This window comes from Cebus imitator, unplaced genomic scaffold (assembly GCF_001604975.1).
Source record: "Cebus imitator isolate Cc_AM_T3 unplaced genomic scaffold, Cebus_imitator-1.0 Scaffold216, whole genome shotgun sequence".
In the NCBI taxonomy this organism is placed as follows: Eukaryota; Metazoa; Chordata; class Mammalia; order Primates; family Cebidae; genus Cebus; species Cebus imitator.
The window spans coordinates 1,122,658-1,136,674 of record NW_016107531.1 but is presented as its reverse complement, the minus strand read 5'-3'; the positions used below and the strand labels follow the sequence as shown (position 1 = coordinate 1,136,674).

The window sequence follows — 14,017 nt, the reverse complement described above, 5'->3', positions numbered from 1 at the left end:
TACAGGCATGCACCACCATGCCCAGCTAATTTTTTGTATTTTTAGTAGAGACGGGGTTTCACCGTGTTGACCAGGATGGTCTCGATCTCTTGACCTTGTGATCCACCCACTTCGGCCTCCCAAAGTGCTGGGATTACAGGCGTGAGCCACCGCGCCCGGCCTGACATTTATTTATTTATTTATTTATTTTTTAGACAGGGTCTCATTCTGTCGCCCAGGCTGGAGTGCCATGGTGCAATCTCGGCTCACTGGAGCTTTGACCTCCAGGGCCCAAGCGATCCTCCCACCTCAGCCTCCAATTATCTGGGATTACATGCGTGTACCACCATGCCCAGCTAATTTTTGTATTTTTAGTGAAGACGGGATTTTAACATGTTGCCCATCTCAAACTCCTGGGGTCAAGCAACTCATCTCCCTTGGCCTCCCAAAGTGCTGGGATTATAGGCATGGGCCACCATGCCCAGCCTTGGCAATAATTTAATCTGTTAAAAGGTATGAATTTTTCTCCCAAGATGTAAAAAATGCCATATTTCGCAGGGCGCAGTGGCTCACACCTGTAATCCCAGCACTTTGGGAGGCTGAGGCGGGCGGAACACAAGGTCAAGAAATCGAGACCATCCTGGCCAACATGGTGAAACCCCGTCTCTACTAAAAAATACAAAAATTAGCTGGGTGTGGTGGTGATCCCCTGTAGTCCCAGCTACTAGGGAGGCTGAGGCAGGAGAATTGCTTGAACCCAGGAGGCGGAGGCTGCAGTGAGCCGAGATCGTGCCACAGCACTCCATCCTGGCGCCTGGTGACAGAGCAAGACACTGTCTCAAAAAAAAAAAAAAAAAAAAGCCATATTTCTTTCTTTCTTTAATTGGATAATACCTGCCTTAAATCCTCACTGGCTGAGGTCACTGAGACTTCTAATATTTGGCATTTTTTTTTTCCAGTGGCTCCTCTTTGTTTCTGGACTTGTACCAGGACTCAGCAGTTTACACAGTCCAGGCAAAATTGAGCTGCCTACATCAGCTGCTCTCAGACGTTTCTACTATAGGGCTTACCAGTCCAAGAGAAAGGGGCTGTCTCTACTGGCTATATGTGCTGCCCCAGGGCCTGGCTAAGCAGAAGGACCCCTCTGTGGCCCTAGAGACTGAAGTCCTCGTGCTTGGTGCCCAGGCATTTACGCCCTCCTCACCCCTAGTCCAAAGCCCTGCTCACTAGGGGACTTCATGTGAGTGGGGGAGCACCAGTGCCTCTCTGGGTATCTACTGCTCCTTCTTCTTGCCCTTGGCGGAATCCAACCTCCCCCTTTGGGAGGAAGTATTCCAGCTCCTTACAGTTTGCATGGAGGTAGTGCTGGGATGAATGTGGTCCTCATGTGTTTTGTTTGGCCAAACAATTTTTAAAATGCAGGGCACATGTTCTCAGGATATCCTGGTGCTGTGTTACAGGTTAAGAAAAAAAAAATCCATTGCCGGCTGGGCACGGTGGCTCATGCCTGAAATCCCAGCACTTGAGAAGCCAAGGCAGGAGGATCATTTGAGGTCAAGAGTTTGAGACCAGCCTAGCCAACATGGTGAAACCATGACTCTACTGAAAATACAAAAATTAGCTGCACATGGTGGCGCACACCTGTAATCCAAGCTACTTGGGAGGCTGAGGCAGGAGAGTTGCTTGAACCAGGGAGGCGGAGGTTGCAGTGAGCCAAGATCACCCTACCAGCCTGGGTGACCGAGTGAGACTCTGACTTAAAAAAAAAAAGAAAAGAAAAGAAAAAAGAAAAATTCATTGCAACACCTAAACATTGGGAAATTTCACATAACTTCTACATTCTAGACCCTCAGTTGCTGCATGGAACCCACTGACTGAAGCTGAGCAAGCACTGTTCCTCTGGGTAAATCATGTACTCTACAGCTGACTACATCTGTGCTATTATATTACCCTGGCCTCTGCAGTCCCTTGAAGTTGAGACCCTCGCCTGGGTTTTTGAAAACCAAGCCTGTTTGATACTGCAGTCTGGTGGCCTCAAACTAAAAAAACTGTTAATTCACTCTTGAGGGCAAGGATGTCTCAAACTTAAGTACTCCAGGTCCAGCCACTCTTTGTAGATGTACGCCTGGTAGTGGGGGTGGGGTGACAGCTACAGAAACAATTACTTTTCATTCTTGCCAATGAATCTAGGGACACAGACTGAACTCTCCATAACCCACACCTTCTATTTAGCAGTGATTTAATTCAGCCTTGTGTCATTTTTTTTCTTTTGTTTTTTTTTCGTCAACCTTGACTGGCATAACAAAATACTCGTGTCATTTTTAACAAGGATATTAATAGCTAACATTCATTGGAGCCTTACCAGGTTTCCAGTCCTGAGTAAAGTACCTTATAAATATTATCTTATTGAATTCTTTAGGAACTGCTCCTAAAGGAGTGTCCCGGAATCAAATGGCCCAGAGGCCAGGAGGAGGAAGGTAAGGGTGAACACGGAACACTGCAGCTGATGATGCAGCTTAAAAGCGGGAGGTGCACCCCGATGCTGTCGGAGAAGAGGCCCAGATTGGCCCCAGGGCTCTGCAACAGGCTCCAGGTGTGTAAGGGGCTCAAGCCTGTGAAACCGTGTGAAGGACTCAGTAGGTCCGTTGGAGGCCACCGGGAGCGCTGGTTGTCTCCATTGCTATTTCTGTCTCCTAGCTCTCAGTCTCTCCAGGCCGCTCCCTCGCCATCTGTCCTGATCAGCAGCCTCTCCCTCGCTCCTCTCTGCAGTGGTCGGCCCACCTGGAGCACTCCCCGCCGTCACGTGACCCGTGCGTAAATCACAGGACTCTTCCCACCTCGGCGCCAGGCCCACACCCGGCTCTGCAGAGGCTGCAGGAAGCGCATGCGTATCTGCGGGCGCACTTGCGGGCCCGCTGGCTGATGCCGCGGACCAACTCTGCGCATCCTGTAGCTGCTACCCCGGCTGGCCCTGGCGCTGGGCTTGGGCGGGGGGCGCGGACCCACCTGGATCCAACTCCCAAGTGTGCTTGTTCGCTTTGCCAATGCGCTCCCAACAAGCTGTCCACACAACCGAATCTCACCTTAGGTGTGGGCACTGGGGTTGCACCCTGGGCGCTGGACGTTCTGCCCTGGGCATCAGGAAGTCAGAACGCGAGTCCTGGCTCAGCGCTTAGAGCTGTGTGACCTTGGACAAGTGACTTGATCTCTTTGCGCCCCAGGGAGATAATAATAGCACCGACCTCAAAGGGCTGTAGTGAGAATCGGTGAAAATTCATGAGAGCTTTTTTGCACAGTGCCTGGCATGTATCAAACTCCCGGTAAAGCAAATAAAGAATACAGAGCAAAGGGTAGTATTGTGTGATAGCTGAGGGGGGATTTTACCCTTTCAAGTGGATCATTTTGCTGGCTCCTCAGTCACCCTGGGAGAGAGGCCTGGAAGTTTTATTTGTCCCCATTTCACAGAGGGGGAAACCAAGGCTCAAAGATGTCAAGAGGTCTCCAACCAGGTCTTGGATGCCAAATCAGCGTTCCCAACCTGAGACTCCAGAGCCTGGGGTTCCTGGGTGAATTCATGGTCTGCCACCCCACTTTATCTTTCAGTCATGCTATGTTAAAAAACATCCGTTCTGATTTTTGTCATCTCCAGGTACACATCTGCAGAAAAAGACTTTTTTTTTTTGTCCTTCTTTCTGCAGAAAATAAGAAGCTGCTATATTTCATTTGCTGTGACCCTTGAGAAGGTTCCTGAACATGGATCCCAGGCCACTAAGAAGTCCTAGAGCCTTGGCCCAGCTCAGTGTTTCACACTTGTGATCCCAGCACTTTGGGAGGCTGAGCAGGTGGATCACAAGGTCAGGAGTTCAAGACCAGCCTGGCCAAGAAGATGAAACCCCGTCTCTACTAAAAAAATACAAAAATTAGCCAGGCACACTGGTGGGCACCTGTAGTCCCAGCTACTTGGGAGGCTGAGGCAGGAGAATCTCTTGAGCCTGGGAGGCAGAGGTTGCAGTGAGCTGAGATCGCACCACTGCACCCTAGCTTTGGCAACAGGGCCAGACTCCATCTCAAAATAAATAAATAAATAAGTCCTGGAGCCCTGCATCCAGGCCTCCCTTGGAGGCTTTTTCTCCTGCCCTACCCCCTCAGGCTTTCTCCTCTCTAGTCCCAATGCCCCCTCTCTTGCTGAAAGAGCCAAACTCCTTTCCACCACTGGGTCTTTGCACCTACTCTATATCTGCCTAGACACTCTCCCAGGACCTTGTCACCACCATTTCCCCATCTCAGGAAGCCAGCTCTGACTGCACCCCAGCCAGTCCACTGGGCCAGGTGGCCTGTTATCCACTCTCACAGCTCCTTCTCCATCTGCTTCAGCACTTGTCAGAACAGTAACTCATGCTGTAACACCTTGTTGCCTGTCTGTCCCATCAGCTAGAATACCAGTTCCTTGAGGGCGGAAATTGTCTCCATCTTACCCATAGCACATGGCCCGGACCTTGGCCACACTCAATAAACCTTGTTGACTGGATGAGTGACAAGAGGAGCCCTTGGCCATTCCTTTTCCTTAGCTGCTAGGGAATTTTCCAGCTTTGAATTTATATTTTCATGGCAGATGTAGAAACTGTGGAGTCTACATCTGGTGAAGAAGGAAGCATGTGGCATTACCAGTGCATCCTAGGTGCCCCCACCTTTACACACTATCTCCTCCTCCAAATGCACCCAGGGGCTATCAGTATGTTTCCTGGGCAAAAGGCAAGGCCCAGACATAGAGAGTTGACACATTAATGACTTCTGTCTCTGTAAAGCCATCTGAAAGTTCTGTTGGGGGTAGATTGGGGTGGTGGTGAGAAGATGGTCAAATCTGCTTGTTTTGGGGCTGGTGACTGAAATAGGACACGTGGCTTCTTGTCCTGGCTCAGCCACCACTGGTTTCTGTGACTTTGGAAAATTCCTTCTTAGTCCTCAGCATTTTTTTTTCTCAGTATAAAATAATGGTTCAGAATTCAGATTCTAGAATTGGATCTTTCCTTTGTCATTTACTAATAAAGCACTTATCTACCCTGAATCTCAATTCCTCATCTGTAAAATATTATTACATGTCTTAATAATATGAAGAAAAAACCCTAGCTCAAAGGTATTCCAAAAATTTAATGCATATTCACTGATTTTTACTACTACCACTACCTCTCTTGTTCTCTTTTATTTTTAATTGGCTCAATTTGTGTTACTTTGAAGCCAAAAGCAAGCCCTGTCCCATATTTCAAAAGCAGTGTCTCCTATTAACAAAGAAAGTCGAGCAAAACTGACCTGGGTCCGCTTTAGTACATATGGACTCCAGGAAGGAGATACTAAGACCAGAGTTGGTCCCACAGTATATTCGTATCAGATTTGGGACTTAGAAACTTCTAGACTCTGAGCACCCCATAAGCAGGATGAGATTCTGCCTTGTACATCGTTGTAGCTCCAGGGAATAGAATAGTGGCTTACTCATAACAGTGAATGAATAATGAACATTAGCTAACGGATGCTACACGGCCTGAAGGTAAATCTAGTGCTATTTTCAGTATCTCCTCGCCTCGGTTTTTTCATCTGAAAATGGAGATTAAAAAACAATGTCCATAGGTATGAGCTAAGGGGAGTGTAAACAAAAAATAAAAAGCAATGCCCAGTGATTGGAGGATTTGATGAGATAATGCCCGTGAGGCGCTTGGCACGGAGTTTGACACTAGAACTCAGTGTTGGTGGATGCACGGATGCAGGTGCCCAGCGAGAGGAAGGTGCTGTGGGTGGATTCACCCTGGCGTCGCTGCGGCTGGGAGTGGGCACTGCGAGTAAGAGATCTCGCCTCCCACCTCCTTCCGAGGGCAGGGAAAAAACGGAAGCTCCCAGCAAGTGGAGACAGGACCCGTGCGGGGTTTCAGGCAGATGGAGCGAGTCAGTATCCTGTGGCCAGGGATCCCAACGCGGAGGTGGAAGAAGAGGCGAACCCTGCGCCCTGGGAGCGCGCGGCGCGTGAGGTGAGGGGGAGGGCGCGGCTCCCCACCAGCCAGCCTCCTCCTCGCGCCCAGCCGCATCTCGGAGGGCGGGGCTGAGCCCCCGGGCCGCAGTGCGATTGGCGGAGGAGAGTAGGGGACGCCGAAGGCCGATGCGAGGCCCCGCCCCCGACTGGCCCCGCCCACGCGCGCGCGCCGGCGGCCGGGCAGCCTCGCTCTGGCTCGCGCCGCGCCCCCGCGCCCACTCCGCGCGTCAGTCGGTCCCGAGCGCGGCTGCGGGGCGGAGAGCTGCGGACGGCCCAGAGCGCCCACCCGAGGAGGCGGCGGGGTCCGCGGGCGTCACAGGAGGAGGAGGTCGAAGCCTAGAGACTCGTGCAGCGCCATGGCCCCCATTGGCCTCAAAGCTGTGGTCGGAGAGAGTAAGTGGAGCTGGGGTCCTTCCCGCAGGCGGGGGCTGCGGCTGTCGGGGAGCCCCGCGCGGCCTTTGCTCGCAGCGTCCTGCCTCCGAACGGGCTACCAGCCCTGCGTCCTCGGCCCTAGGCTCCTGGCCCGCGGGGTCCCGTTATTCAGGCGCCGCCCGCGGGTGAGGAAGGTCCCGGCCGGCCGCCCGCGGCCCGGACGCTTCCACAGCTTTCTCCTCCCTCACCTCGCGTTTCACCTCGGCCTTCCCCCTGCAGCCCGCGCTCCTCTCTCCCCATCCTCCTTCCTCGCCGTCACTGTCTTCCCTTTTCCCTACATCCTCCTTGCCCTCATCCTCCCTCCCTCTCTTACCTTCACCCCATTTCTCTCCCCTCGCCCCATCCTCCCCCCTGCGCCCACCCCCCCACCCCACCTCTCTCCATCCCGCCTCTCCCGCTTGCCAGACCCCCTTCCCCTTCCTCCCCTTCACCCCCAGCACCCGTCCTTACCCTTCGCCTCGCCTCTACCCCCTGCAGCCGGTGTCCTGTCCTATGCACCCGTCACCCTCCCCCGCACCCCCATCCTCACTCCCGTTACCTTCCCCCAGTCCCCTGGTCCCCTTTTCCCTTCCTCGTCTTTATTCCCTGAGCGCCCCGACTCCGCTCCCTTTTCCTGCAGTCCTCCTTCCCACCCTCCTGGGTGAGTCGTGACGAGCGAGATCCCGGCCTGCGTCCTCCTCCCCCGCCCCCGGCCGCAGCGCGGTCGGCGGCTGCGAGACCCACCTGGGAGGCTGGGCCGTCCCCGGGCTGGGGAGGAGACGCCTGTTTTCCTGAGGCTGAGCTCTGCGGGTCCGGGGCCTCCTCACTCCTCCCCTTCCCGGGGCTTGGCTTCCAGGGCGGGGACTTATCCGGGTCCTGAACCCCTGAAATCACTCGGGAGATGAGGAGAGCTTCGGTGTCCGCCGCCCAACGTCGCAGTCTGCAGTCTCCCTGCTAGCGGGGCTCGGCCCTGGCGTGGCCGAACGCTTCAGGAGCCCAGACCACGGGGCAGGGAGGAAATGGTTGTTTTTGGGTTTGGATGAAAGGCACCACCCTCATGAATGGATTTTTAAAAATGGGTGGCGGCGAGTGGCGGCCGCAGCGGAGCGAGGGCTGATGGTGGGTGACATTTGCAAAACGGCGTCCTCAGTACTAATTAAGATTGGTGATATGTGTGGAAAAACAGTGACTCGTCAATATTTTGGCTATTTCTTTGTAACAAAAAATGTGTAAGGATTGCTGTGGCTTTAGCTATCTCTGGGGATTAAGTGAAGATTAAAACTAGGCTTTTCTCTGTAGGAGTGTATAAGAAAGGAAAAATAATAAAATGGTGGAAATTTACAGTTTCCTTTCCAATGATTCTCTGCTATCATAGCGAGCGCTCGCTGTGGAATGCTTTTGGCCATGTAGTGTTCTTGCTGGGCACCATAGCTGTTTTATTTCCCCTCCCCATTCTTTTCACTGATAGATAGGAAATACTCCTACTGAGGAATTTTGTAAAACCTTACCTCACCTGTTACATCAGAAGAAAATTGTTATAAAAACTGAGCTCCAAATAAAACAAAATTTTAAAAGGTGCTCATCATAACACCTGCATTGTACCCATGCAGTACAGGTTCTGATTCTTGGACTTTTTGTTTTCTAAGGAGAATCGGGGTGTTTAGGGCTAGGAGGACCCATAGGGATCCTCTAATGTCAACATCTCATTTTACCCATGAGTAAGAAATGGAGACTTGGAGCAGTTAAGTGACTTGACAAAATCAGTGTTAATTTTGTAAAATCCGGTGGGCATTTCCTTGCAACATTAGTAAAAAATAACTTTCTTCATTATTCTGTATATATCTTTTCTTTCCAATAATAAGCTTTTAAGGAGTTGTGAAATATAGAATAGAATGTTACAGGTTATATTATTTAAAATGTTATATTTGCACTTTGGGAGGCTAAGATGAGAGGATTGCTTAAGCCCCGGAGTTCAAGACCAGCCTGGGTAACATAGTGGGACCCCCAACTCTGTAAAGGTAAAAGTAAAATAAAATGGTGTATTTAAATACTACACATTGACGATAAAATCCCCAAGTGTTGTAGAAATAAAGTTTTTGCATCATTTTGCCAGAACCCTTGTTTTTGCAAGTGGTTCCATAATACCCCTCCCCCACCTTTAATTAGAAGCAAGCATAAAGGTAAAAAAAAAGTCAATGCAGCAGGATCAGAATTTCCTTTCTGAAATAAAGCCATTGTATAAAAAAAACACCAACCCAATTTTACATAAAATTGGTGAGTATGGTTGGGTACGGTGGATCATGCCTGTAATCCCAGCACTTTGGGAGGCCTAAGTGGATGGGTCAGCCTGACCATCATGGTGAAACCCCGTCTCTACTAAAAATACAAAAATTGACTGGGCTTGGTGGTGGGCACCTGTAATCCCAGCTACTTGGGAGGCTGAGACTGGAGAATCTCTTGAATCCGGGAGGCAGAGGTTGCAGTGAGCCTAGATCACGCCATTGCACACCAGCCTGGGAGACAGAGTGAGAGTCCATCTCAAATAAGAAAGAAAGAAAGAAAGAAATGGTGATTATGTGAGTAGAGTTCTATTCCTATAACAATTAGGTATAAATTTTGGAAAAAAATATTGCAATCCTTTGTCAATGACAGGTTAATTCTGGCTTCTAATTTTGGATAGGGTTTCTAGCTTTGCCCTTTTCTCTGAAAAAATGAAAGTAAAAGATGTTTTTCAACCTCTATGCACCAGTTTAAATATCACCTTCATGTCTAAGCTTTCCCAGTCTAAATTAACACCCCTTTATATCATATTAAAAATTTTTTTTTGGCTAGGACTGGTAGCTCACACCTGTAATCCCAGTGCTTTGGGAGGCTGAGGCAGGGGGATCACCTGAAGTCAGTAGTTTGAGACCGGGCCGACCAACATGGAGAAACCCTGTCTCTACTAAAAATACAAAATTAGCTGGGCGAGGTGGCGCATGCCTGGAATCCCAGCTACTTAGGAGGCTGAGGCAAGAGGAGGCAGAGGTTATGGTGAGCCGAGACTGGGCCATTGCACAACTTCCTGGGAAACAAGAGCAAAAAAGAAAAAAAAGCAAAACTTAGCTGGGTGTGGTGGCTCACGCCTGTAGTCCTAGCTACTGAGGAAGCTGAGGTGGGAGAATCACCTCAACCTGGAAAGGTCAAGGATGGGTTGAACCATAATCACACCACTGCATTCCAGCATGGACAACAGGATGAGACTCCTGTCTCTAAAAAAATAAGTAGAGACAAGGGTCTCACTATGTTGCCCAGGGTGGTCTCAAATTCCTAGTCTCAAGCTCGGCCTCCCAAATTGCTGGGATTGCAGTGGTGAACCACCATGCCTTGCATTTTTATCATATTTTTAAATGATAAATGCAAATATTTGTAACAATTAAAATTTTCTGAAATGATTTTGTTTGGTTTCTTTTTCTTTTCTTTCTTTCTTCATTTTTTTGTGCTTGTTTGATTGTCGCATCCACTTGAATGTTACTCCTATGAGAGCAGGGTGTTTATCTGAAGTGTTCTGGTGCCAAGAATAGTGGCTGGCTCACAGTCCGTATATTTGTTGACTGAATGAATATTATTAAGGATATGAAGGAGAATGAGATAAATGTAGGTTTCAGTCCCTTACCCTTTTTTTTTTTTTTTTTTTTTTCGGATCTTGGCTCACTGCAATCTCTGTCTCCTGGGATCAAACGATTCTCCTACCTCAGCTTCGCAAGTAGCTGGGATTACAGGTGCCCACCACCATACCTGGCTAATTTTGTATTTTTAGTAGAGACAGGGTTTTGCCATGTTGCCCAGGTTGGTCTCGAGCTCCTGACCTCAGGTGATCCACCTGTCTTGGCATCCCATAGTGCTGGGATTACAGGTGTGAGACACCGTGTCCGGCCATCCCCTCATCCCTTCTGAGTTGAGCTTTGAGTCGCCAGTAGCTACAGGTACAACAAAAGTAGAGGAGATGGGTTGACTTTAGTTGTTTGCTCAATATTTGTTAAGAGACTGCTATGAGGGAACTATGGGAGATATAGAAATAAAACATGGGACCACTTTATACTGTTGTGACGGGCAATTCAGGGTGACAAACTTAGGGTATACTCAGTGCACTTATTTATGTTGGTCTTGCCATACTAGATTGTAATTTTTTTCAGGGGAAAGTTGGACCTTGTCTTATTCATTTATCTATCTGCTGTGTGTGAATTAGTGTCTGAACTCAGGTAATGTTGAATGAATGACTGTAATGTATAAAAATTAAGAGAATGGGCTCTGGAATTAGACTACCTGGGGTAAGATAAATTCTGACTCATCAATTGTTAGCTGTGTGATTTTGGTAAATAATGGAATCTTTTTGTGCCTCAATCTCTTCATCTATAAAATGGGCAATAATAGCACCTATATTGTGGGATTTTATGAGTATTAAATGAAGTGATGTAGATATAGCATTTAGCATGGTTCTTGGCATACAGTAAGTTTAGTAAATATTATGAAAAGATCCACGGAGGGTCAGCAAGTGTTAAGGGATTTAGGGAAGAAATAGACTGCCTCTGTTCTGTGGAGCTGGAATGCCGTGGTGCAATCTCAGCTCACTGCAACCTCCGCCTCCCAGGTTCAAGTGATCCTCCTGCCTCAGCCTCCTGAGTAACTGCGATTATAGGCGTGCCGCCATGCCCGACTAATTTTTGTATTTTTAGTAGAGACAGGGTTTTGCCATGTTGGCCAGGCTGGTCTCCTCTCTACAAAAAATACAAAAATTAGCTGGGTGTGATGGCGCACACCTGTGGTCCAGCTGTTTGGGAGGCTGAGGTGAGAAGATCACCTGAGCCTGGGTAGGCTGAGGCTGCAGTGAGTGGTGATCACACCACTGCACTCCTGCCTGGGCAGCAGAATGAGACCCAGTCTCAAAAAAAATTTATTTTTGGCTGGGTGCGGTGGCTTATGCCTGTTATCCCAGCACTCTGGGAAGCCGAGGTGGGTGGATTACCTGAGGTCAGGTGTTTGAGACCAGCTGAATAACATGGTGAAACCCTGTCTCTACTAAAAATACAAAAAAGTAGCTGGGTGTGGTGGTGCTCACCTATAATCCTAGCTACTTGGGAGGCTGAGGCAGCAGAATTGCTTGAACCCAGGAGGTTGCAGTGAACCAAGGTTGTGCCACTGCACTCCAGCCTGGGCAAAAAGAGCAAAACTCCATCTTAGTCATTCTGATAGGTAGTGATATCTCATGGTTTTAATTTGCATTTGTTAAACATTTTTCGTTTATATCTGTATTATTTTCTTTGGTGAAATGTCCAAGTCTTTTATATATTTTTAATTAGGTTATTTTCTTATTATGGAGTTTAGAGAGGTCTTCATATATTCTGGGTGAAAATCCTTTATTAAATATGTGATTTGCAAATATTTTCTCACAATCTGTTCATTCTTTTTTTTTTATTTTTTAAATTTTTTTTATTTTTATTTGTTTTAATTTTTTAAATTTTTAAAAATCTGTTCATTCTCTTTTTTTCAAAGAGCAGGAGTTCTTAATTTTGATGAAGGACAGTTTATCAGTTTTTTTCTCTCCTGGATTGTTTTTGGTATCCTATCTGAGAAACCTTTGTCTAACCCAAGTGGACACAAATTTTCCCCTTAATTTTCTTCTAGAAGTTTTATAGTTTTAGGCTTTACATTTATTTGACCCATTTTGAGTTAATTTTTATATATTGTATGAGGTCTGATCAAGATTTTTTTTCTTTTGTATGTGAATGTCTACTTGTTCCAGCACCACTTGTTAAAGAGACTATTCTTTTTTCCATGGAAATGTCTTTAAATCTTTGTTGAAAATCAGTTGGCCATCTATGGGAAGGGCTATCTGGACTCTGTTTTGTTTCATTGATCTGTGTGTAAGCTGTCACCAACACCCATTCTGTCTTCATTATTATAGATTTAAAGTAAGACGGGAAATCAGGTATTGTGATTATTCTAACTTTGTTCTGTTTTATGATTATTTTGGCTCACTTTTCTATATAAATTTTAGAATCAGCTTGTTGATTTCTGTCAAGAAAAATTCTGGGATTTTGACTGGAATTGTGTGGAATCTAAAGATCAGTTTGGGGATAATTAACATTTTAACAAATTTACTTTTTTCGAGATGGAGTTTCGCTCTTGTCACCTAGGCTGGAGTGCAGTGCTGTGATCTTGGCTCACTGCAACCTCCATCTCCTGGGTTCAAGTGATTCTCCAACCTCAGCCTCCTGAGGAGCTAGGACTACAGGCACCGGCCACCATGCCTGGCTAATTTTTGTATTTTTAGTAGAGATGGGGGTTTCACCATGTTGGCCAGGCTGGTTTCGAATTCTTGACCTCAGGTGATCTGCCCACCTCGGCGTCCCAAAGTGCTGGAATTATAGACATGAGCCACCTCGCCTGGCCTACGAATTTATTTTTAATATTTCAGTTTCTTTACTGTATTATTATGTGAATATCAATTCTCAGCTTCACAAATAAGGGAGCAACTAAGGAGAACTGCACGTAGTTTAGCAAGGTCTTACGATACAAACTCAATGAACAAAAATCTATTGCATTTCTATTAGCAATGAACGATCAGAAATTTAAATTTAAAACAGTACCATTTACAATAGAACAACAACAACAAAAAAAAACCTGTGAAATACATAGGTATACATCTAACAGAATGTGTTCCAGATTTGTATGTTGAAAACTGCAAAACCCTGATGAGAGAAATCAAAGAAAGCATGAATAAATTGAGAAACATACCATGTTCACAGACTGAAATAATGTTACATTTATTTATTTATTTTTGAGACTGGGTCTCACTCTGTTACCCAAGTTGGAGTGCAGTGGCACAATCTTGGCTCATTGTAGCCTCTGCTTCCCAGGCTCATGTTATCCTCCCACCTCAACCTCCTTAGTAGCTGGGACCACAGGTGCCTGTCACCATGCCCAGCTAATTTTTTTTGTATTTTTGGTAGAGATGGGGTTTTGCCATGTTGCCCAGGCTGTCTCAAACTCCTGAACTCAGGTGATCCACCTGCCTCGGTCTCCCAAACTGCTGGGATTATAGGCGTGAGCTACCACCCAACCTCATCCCAGCCTCATTTACTTTTATTTCATCTTTTTAACATGTGTTTTCAGTTCCCTTGCATGTATACCTAGAGTAATTGCTGGGTCTTAGGGTAACTCTATATTTAATCTCTTAAGGAGCTGCCAAACTGTTTTCCAAATCAACTATATTATTTTACGAATTTCTACCAGCAGTATATGAGGATTCCAGTTTCACACCTTCCTCACCAACACTTGTTATTATTTGTCCTTTTGATGATAGCCATCCTAGTGGGTGTGAAGTGGTATCTCATTGTGGTTTTAAGTTATACTTCCCTAATGACTAATGATGTTGAGCATCTTTTCCTGTGCTTATGGCCATTTGTATATCTTCTCCAGAGCAACATCTATTCAGATATTTTGCCCATTTTTAAATTGGGTTATTCAATTTACATTTTTAATCTACCTGTTTTCATTTGAAGTTACTTTTTACTTCATCTTTTATTGATTGATCATTCATTGATTGAGACAGGGTCTTGCTGCTCT

At 46.9% G+C, this 14,017-nt stretch overlaps 1 protein-coding gene across 2 annotated transcripts in view; it reads left to right on the top strand.

The window, feature by feature from the left end:
• The first annotated feature begins 6,164 nt into the window (after positions 1-6,164).
• Positions 6,165-14,017, top strand: part of STXBP1 (syntaxin binding protein 1) — an 89,845-nt gene continuing 81,992 nt past the window's right edge. For both annotated transcript variants that reach the window (XM_017549072.2, XM_017549073.2), the window contains exon 1: positions 6,165-6,391. In XM_017549072.2, the coding sequence (XP_017404561.1) occupies positions 6,355-6,391 (37 nt within the window). In that variant the 5' untranslated portion in view covers positions 6,165-6,354. The remainder of the gene's footprint in view (positions 6,392-14,017) is intronic.